General features: G+C 44.9%; 1 protein-coding gene across 1 annotated transcript; it reads left to right on the forward strand.

Moving 5' to 3' along the window:
- Nucleotides 1–939: 939 nt before the first annotated feature.
- Nucleotides 940–5,243, forward strand: LOC149431672 (taste receptor type 2 member 41-like; the record flags this gene model as incomplete). The annotated part of the gene is made up of 4 exons (XM_089665370.1): nucleotides 940–960; nucleotides 4,107–4,247; nucleotides 4,326–4,489; nucleotides 5,136–5,243. Coding segments are annotated over 4 exons (434 nt in total), but the record flags the coding sequence as incomplete, so codon positions are not given.
- Nucleotides 5,244–8,622: the final 3,379 nt, after the last annotated feature.

Raw genomic sequence — 8,622 nt, forward strand, 5'->3', positions numbered from 1 at the left:
TGCCAGGTCCACAGTGTGTCATGCCATGTGCCACTTTCAGGTCTCCTCACACTGCTGGTGTGTTCCATTTTGTCATAGAGTGCTGGCAGATTACGGGCCTCCCATTGCTGCTGCCAGGCCCCTAATCTGCCATGGGCCCCTGTACCGCCTCCCATTGCTGCTGTCTCCATCGCCACACTCTGCCATGTGCCACTTTCAGGTCTCCTCACACTGCTGGTGTGTTCCATTTTGTCATAGGGTGCTGGCAGATTACGGGCCTCCCATAGCTGCTACCAGGCCCCTAATCTGCCATGGGCCCCTGTATTGCCTCCTCATGCTGCTGCCAGGTCCACAGTGTGTCATGGGTCCCTGTACCGCCTCCCATTGCTGCTGTCTCCATCGCCACACTCTGCCATGTGCCACTTTCAGGTCTCCTCACACTGCTGGTGTGTTCCATTTTGTCATAGGGTGCTGGCAGATTACGGGCCTCCCATAGCTGCTGCCAGGCCCCTAATCTGCCATGGGCCCCTGTACCGCCTCCTCATGCTGCTGCCAGGTCCACAGTGTGTCATGCCATGTGCCACTTTCAGGTCTCCTCACACTGCTGCTGTGTTCCATTTTGTCATAGAGTGCTGGCAGATTACGGGCCTCCCATTGCTGCTGCCAGGCCCCTAATCTGCCATGGGCCCCCGTACCGCCTCCTCATGCTGCTGCCAGGTCCACAGTGTGTCATGCCATGTGCCACTTTCAGGTCTCCTCACACTGCTGGTGTTTTCCATTTTGTCATAGGGTGCAGGCAGATTACGGGCCTCCCATAGCTGCTGCCAGGCCCCTAATCTGCCATGGGCCCCTGTACCGCCTCCTCACGCTGCTGCCAGGTCCACAGTGTGTCATGGGTCCCTGTACCGCCTCCCATTGCTGCTGTCTCCATCGCCACACTCTGCCATGTGCCACTTTCAGTTCTCCTCACAATGCTGCTGGGTTCCATTTTATCATAGGATGCTGGCAGATTACGGGCCTCACATTGCTGCGGCCAGGCCCCTATTCTGCCATGGGCCCCTGTACCGCCTCCTCACGCTGCTGCCAGGTCCACAGTGTGTCATGGGTCCCTGTACCGCCTCCCATTGCTGCTGTCTCCATCGCCACACTCTGCCATGTGCCACATTTAGGTCTCCTCACACTGCTTCTGGGTTCCATTTTGTCATAGGTTGCTGGCAGATTACGGGCGTCTCCCATTGCTGCGGCCAGGCCCCTAATCTGCCATGGGCCCCTGTACCGCCTCCTCACGCTGCTGCCAGGTCCACAATGTCTCATGGGTCCCTGTACGGCCTCCCATTGCTGCTGTCTCCATCGCCACACTCTGCCATGTGCCACTTTCAGGTGTCCTCACACTGCTGCTGGGTTCCATTTTGTCATAGGGTGCTGGCAGATTACGGGCCTCACATTGCTGCGGCCAGGCCCCTAATCTGCCATGGGTCCCTGTACCGCCTCCTCACGCTGCTGCCAGGTCCACAGTGTCTCATGGGTCCCTGTACAGCCTCCCATTGCTGCTGTCTCCATCGCCACACTCTGCCATGTGCCACTTTCAGGTGTCCTCACACTGCTGCTGGGTTCCATTTTGTCATAGGGTGCTGGCAGATTACGGGCCTCACATTGCTGCGGCCAGGCCCCTAATCTGCCATGGGCCCCTGTACCGACTCCTCATGCTGTGACGTTGCAACAAGGTGGAATTCAACCCTACATATGTTAGACCGCCTTTACGAACAGCGAAAGGCCATCACCGATTTCCTGATGTTACAAGCGGATAAAGGTACTCCCCTGTGTAACTTCGATGTCAGCCATTGGCAGCTCATGCGTGACACCTGCCGCTTGCTCAGGCCCTTTGAGGAGGCCATGCTATTCGTGAGTCGGCAGGACTATGGGATGAACGACGTCATTCCTCTGTTGCACGTCCTGGAACAAATGCTGTTAACAATGGCTGGTCAGGGTGCGGTAGACGTGGCGCACAGATCTCAACGCCACATGACCCCTGTGGGGGCAGGACAGGAAGAAGAGGAGGAGGTAGAGGAGGACATTGGTGCTCAGGAATTATTGAGTGAAGTGGGTGGTTTTTCCACTCAGCGGACAGGAGTGGAGGAGCAGGAGCATCTGGTAGAGGAGGAGGAGGAGGAGACAGAGGACCCAGACGCACCGTGGCAGTATGCTGTGGAGATGGAGGCAGGGAGTCCCTCGCATTCCTTGGCACAAATGGCCCATAGCATGCTCGGTTGCTTGCGTAGCGACAGCTGAATAATAACCATCAGACAGAGGGATGACTTTTGGCTGTCCACCTTGTTGGACCCTCGCTACCGTTCCAAAATGGTGGCCTTTTTCACACCTGCTGAGAGGGAGGCCAAAATAAAGTACTATAAAAACCACCTATGTAGTCAGTTGGTCTCTGCCTTTCTGCGCCAACGTCCATCCTCAGACACTGTGGGCCCTGTGCGCTCGCGTTCCGCTGCCATGGCAGCAGGGGAGGGGTGGGGTGGTAGGAGCAGTGGCAGCTCCACCAGCAGCGTGGGTCCCTGTACGGCCTCCCATTGCTGCTGTCTCCATCGCCACACTCTGCCATGTGCCACTTTCAGGTCTCCTCACACTGCTGGTGGGTTCCATTTTGTCATAGGGTGCTGTATGGCCTCCCATTGCTGCTGCCTCCACCGCCACACTGTGGCTCCACACTCTGGTTTTGGCCCCGTGACTGCCCAAATGAGTGAAGTGTGCGGTGATTCTAAGATCGACGGCACTCATCTGCATGTCATACTGACTGACAGTATTATTTCTCTTCCCCAGCAGACTCCAAGGGCATTTAAATTAAAGGTACAGTGTTCTGCACTAATATAAAGGCTCTCTGAAGCCTAGAAACACCCTTTTATAAGTTAAAATCGCAGCGAATATATTCGACTCGAATCGATTTTTTTTCACGAATTCGCCGAATCAGTCGAATCGAATTTTTGAATACTTCGCTCATCTCTAGCCTTAATCATAGGGATCCATCCTCTATGTAGAGGTTCATCATCTATGTTCGTGTCCTCTACAGCAAAGTCCAATAGGGTTGAATGGCATCAGAGGAATAAGAGGATGTGGCCTTGGGTATGGACTATGAGGGAATGAGCAGGTAGCTTTTAGTGTAGCCTATTCAGAGATTCTTCAACAGTTTAAAAGTTTAGTTGGAGAGGAATCGGATTGCTGTAAAAATTTCTAAGAACATCAGTTGATTCCTAATGTTAGTGACGCTTTATTGTAGGCAATAACAGAGAAACATAGAAGGGTGATGGCCAAAAAAGACCAAATAGTCCATGAGGTTTATCCTTCTTTTAAAACCCAACTCTGGGCAGAGAAAAGGTTTTACCATGCAGTTGTGGGGCAACTGCTATCTAGGTCTGAGAAGAAAGCTTATACTCTCCTGATCCTTCATTCCACTGGAAAAAAACGCTCCCCCATAGTCCAGCGGTGGACTGATCCTGGTCTACAGAGCCTCCTCTGGGCTTGATAATGTTAGGAACAGTAAACAGCTCAAGACTACTTGAGCACTGGGGCGCTGGACCTGTCTTGTACCTGGAGGATCGGAGGATAAGGTAAGTATATATCTTCTTTCTCCAATCCCGTAGACGAAAATGAGCAGTTAACCCATGCAGTGCAGGCACAGCCCTACTACATGCGAAAACCTTTTTTTTGCCCAGTGTTGGGCTTTAAACTTTATATATATATATATATATATATATATATATATAGATCACTTTTTCTGCAGTTTTGGAATACATACTTTTTTCCTATAGATCTATGTTTTCTATATAAGTAACAAGGACACATTTACAAGTGGCAAACACAGCTCTGACAGACTGCAACTTTCTAAATCATCATCAATCTATCATATTTTCCATGGAGACAGCAATTCATGCAAATTAAACTCTTTTCTTGAATTTGCATGAGCGACGGGAACAAGTTCTCTATATAACATTCAGCGTATCCTGATCATTACACACAACCTGCTGGAGGACTCTACTGTCAAGTGTCTACATACAGTATCTGTCTGGGAAGGAAGATCTCATTTCATACTATGGATTTCATTCTGAACAAAATATTTACAGCTGTCCTGTTGGCTGAGTGCTTTGTGGGAATCATGATAAATGTTTTTATTGTGGTTGTTCACCTGAGGAAATGGAAGGAGCTGAAAACTCTGGGCACCTGTGACAAGATCCTCACCTGTCTGGGGATCTTCAGAAGCTTTCGTATGCTCTTCAGTTTGGTATATTATTTACTTTTATTGTCTTTTCCTTGGTTGATTCGATTATATGCTTTTCTCTCAGCAACTTTAGCAACGAGTATGTTTTTGATCCTCGCCAACTTCTGGATCGCCACTGTCCTCTGTGTATTTTATTGTGTAAAGATTACAAACTTCAGCCATAAATTATTCATCTTCCTGAAGCCCAGAATCTCCAGACTAGTCCATTGGTTTTTGATGGCTTCTCTTGTGATATCCCTGATTTTCAGTTTTCCAGCTGGTTGTTGCATTGCTTATCTAGAGCTACAAAACACAACAGCTGGTGCCATGAACAATATGACCAGTCATGATATTCTGATACTAAATGGTTTCAACCGATTGATCATCTTCTTTGTGCCCTCCTCAATCCCATTCATAATATTTTGTGTTGCAGTCAGTCTATTAATTCATTCTCTTTGGATGCACAGCATGCAGATGAAAAGCAGTAGAACAAGCTTTAAAAACCCACATTTAGAGGTCCACTTTAATGTTGTCAAGAGTATGGTCCTCTTCCTATTTTGTCATGTGGTGTTATTTGTAAGTGCTTGCTTTACTGCATCTGAATCCCAGTCAAGAGGCAGTCCCTGGAAAGTATTGAGCAGCGTTGTAATGAACGCTCCCACATTACTCCACTCAGCCTTTATCATAGCAAGCAATTCAAAACTAAAAGAGACATGTCTGGAAATGTGGCATGGTCTTCTAAAATGTGCCAAGACATAAAAGTTCTAATAACCTGGATTGCCAAGAAGAGGGGTTATTTTAGGGGTCAGGCCACGCCAACACACCCCCACATATACTGTATCTACACTTTGGCAAAGTTTCTGTCTAAATCTATGTCTATATCTACTTGGTCCAGCTAATGGACCTTGCTCTGAAACTAGTGGAAACACAGTGTCTTTCTTGGCTTCACAGCGGTGCTGGTGAGAAGACCAAGAAATGTGCTGCTGTTGAAGCCCTCAAGTGATTGTAAAAACTAGTGGGCAATATCAATCTATTGCAAAAATTATACTGACAACTGGATGAGGCCTTCATAATTCTTTGAAATATTCCTTTTCTGATCAATGTCTTTTAGTACTGTCTTTTTTTTATTTTTTATTTTTATGGTTGAACTGGATGGAATTTTGTCTTTTTTCAGCCAGACTAATTATGTAATTATGTAGTATATTTGTTTCAGACATTACAAATTGACAATATACTGTTTACCTTTAATACTGTATATGAATAGTTACTAATATTATCAACAAATAACATTGTGGAATGTTGATGTAGAGGGCTATCTGATTGTTTTGGGGGATCGAGACATTATTTTTTCCTTATGTTGGAGCAAGTTGAACCTTTTTTCCTTCCTATGGATCAGATGCTACTCTACAGCTGCTATCTTTGTTTACCAAGTGATGGTAAAAACCAGTTGTTGGGGCACCAACCAATATCAAACTATAACAAAAATTTGAGCCTTGACTGGATTAAGCCTTCATAATTCTTCAAATTGTTCTTTTTTGGTTTACGTCTTTTTAGTATATTTGTCACAGACATTTACAATTGGCATTGTACGGTTTATCTCTACACAAATCAATAACCTTTTCTTCTCCACCTACAGATAAACTCTGCATTATAGAAATGCAATACTATATATGTATTTTTTACTTATAACTGATCTTGATGAACATCATTTATTCAACCTATGTAACTATTAGCTCCTTTTTATATTGTTAAAATTAAAACTGGCTTTACTAATTTCTAAACCTTTACATCTAGTGTCTTGGCAATTGATACAATTTTTTTGAGATGATGTTTTTTTTTCCAACTGACCTGTATAACATGATTTTCTTTGAATGTAAATAAAAGTGTGAAGCTCATTCCTTTACAGCCTGTTTTCTACACTTGTTAAAGTGCTCTAATTGTAGGGATATGAGAAGTAGCTATAAAATAAGTAGGAACAATAGAAAAGATGAAAAAATAATTAAAATAACAAGCTGTTTTGTGAGAGTGTAATGTAGTAAAAGGTGGTGGACATGTTAGAAAATAAATACTTAAAGTCACACGGCAGTGATGCCGGTTAGGAAAACCCCATACTCCTTATCCCTCCCTTCCTCCTTCTCCCCCTCTCCCCTGTTCCTTTAAATACTTTTTTTTTCTTTACTTTTCCTGTCATTTTATCTTTATTTTTTCTCTTATTCTCACTTTTTTAAATTAGTTTATATTACTTTGAAACTAATCTATATATACTGGTAGGTAATCTTTACCTTTAATTTTTATTTTTTTATCTTTGGTCTTTACCTATATGGTCATATGAATCCATTCCACCGCCACCTTCATTTTTACTTAGAACTTTGGTTTCATTAATCTGAAATATTTTTTCTATTTAATTACTCATATCATTGAGGACTTTTTGTTTTTTTGCCTTTTTTTATACTGTATATATTATTCGATCTTTAATATGAGTGCTATATATCCAATCCCTACTATTGTATATTCTCTTTGCGTTGTATGTCAAAATCAATCTTATGTCTGCTATGTCATCCATCTCTGTTAGAAACCCAATACAATTCTAGAACCAAGACTATGTCTAAAGCCAAGTTGGTTTGTATGGGAGAGTAGAGTACGAACCTCTGACAAGTTTTTTTATTGCTGGGTACATACATAAGAAGCGACAGCTCCCCTATTTTTAATATCTAGTGTTGTGAAAGGACTTCCCATTGATTAACCCCTTCCCACCGGCGCCTCCCAGCCCTTTAAGAGTTTCAAATGCTGGGGGGCGGGGCTGGTGGGGCGTGGTTTAGGGATCATGTGAGCACCATGATGCGTCGTCACGGCGGTCACATGATCGGGAAAGGTCCCGATCGAAAGAGCGGACCGGGACCTTTCCGTGAGTACCGCACATGTGTGCTGGGAGCACACATGTGCGCTCTCAGCACATATGTTTTTCATTACATGAACACAAATGTGCAGCCGCTCGGCGTCTAGTCCCAGACACCGGGAGGCCGCACATTTGTGTGTGGTTGGCGTAAAAGGGTTAAGGTGACTTAAAGTAGAATTTTACCCATGACAACTTGATAAAAAATAATGTTCTTTATCAAGAAACATACATGCTACATTAACAAATATGCTACCAAAATCAGTGTGTGTTATAATATTCCTCTAGTATTGCTTCTGTTTCTTCTTGCGGGCTGCCATTTTGCTGAAGCCCAGAGTCCCTGGACAGCAGTAAATCTTTAGGCTGTCAGCATATCAGCCTCTCCATTTTTGGCACAGTGCCAGAAAATGGAGAGCAACAGAGAATGTGCAGAGTCGGGTAACACAATGTAATACAATTTTAAACAGTATAGGCACTTATTTTTAATTTTTTACATACAGTAGCTATACATGCAAAAGGGTCCAGTCTGAAGTGATCTAGCAGTACTTAATTTTCTGACTAAAGTTCCACTTAAGTTAAATGAGACTACTCACGTGTAGAAGACTACCCCAAGAGGAGGGAGGTCTTGAAAGAAGTCCAAATATGTAGGAAGTAGCAAGGGTGCATCACTAAGGCCCCATTCAAAATGCATGTTTCGGGCTTGTGGTGCTACTAATTGTTGATGGTACCCCAAACGCTATTAGCAGGTGTATGCTTTGCTGCGTGTTTTGTCATGCGGCAAATGCAGATGATGTTCCACGCCTTCAAAGGTGTGGGAGCCTCTATGGCATATTTGTTGTGTATAGGGTAGCCCGTTCATGTTGCCCATTGACACACAAAAAAAAAAATTTGGGAACTCGTGTTCCCGTTTCGCGAAGTGTGAATGTAGCCTAGTGGTTAACCACTTGCCGTCCGCCTGCTGTTTATAAACGGCAGGGCGGTGGCACTCCAGGGGTGGGTTGCTATTCATATACGGCACCCGCCTTTTCTAGCTGTGCGCGCTCAGCACCGCGATCCGGTGCCCGCTGTGTCCTCCGAACACAGTGAAACACCGATCGTCGGACGGGACCTCTGTACGAGGTCCCAATCATGTGATAACTGATAAGCCAATCAGTGATCACATGCAAAGTAGTAAGCAAGATGTCACTTGTGACATCATTGCTTACTACGTGTGAAATCTGTGAATGATCACAGAGGTCACATGGTAGAAGGCTATTCACAACAGCCTTGTACCATGTGACAAGGTGTGACCAATCACAGCTCACTCAGTATTTCTCAATGGCTGCAAGAATGCAGACAGAGAGAAAGAGAAATCATTGCTTTTACATCCTATATGGGTGTAAAAGCAATCACTGTAAAAAAAAAAAAAAAAAAATCTTCATCACCCCCACAAGTAGTACAGTGTCCCCATGGTGGCACTGTACTGCTAGGGTGACAGTATGTAAAAAAA

Source organism: Staurois parvus, unplaced genomic scaffold (genome assembly GCF_062004578.1).
Source record: "Staurois parvus isolate SC_StPar_1 unplaced genomic scaffold, SC_StPar_1.0 ptg002181l, whole genome shotgun sequence".
NCBI lineage: Eukaryota > Metazoa > Chordata > Amphibia > Anura > Ranidae > Staurois > Staurois parvus.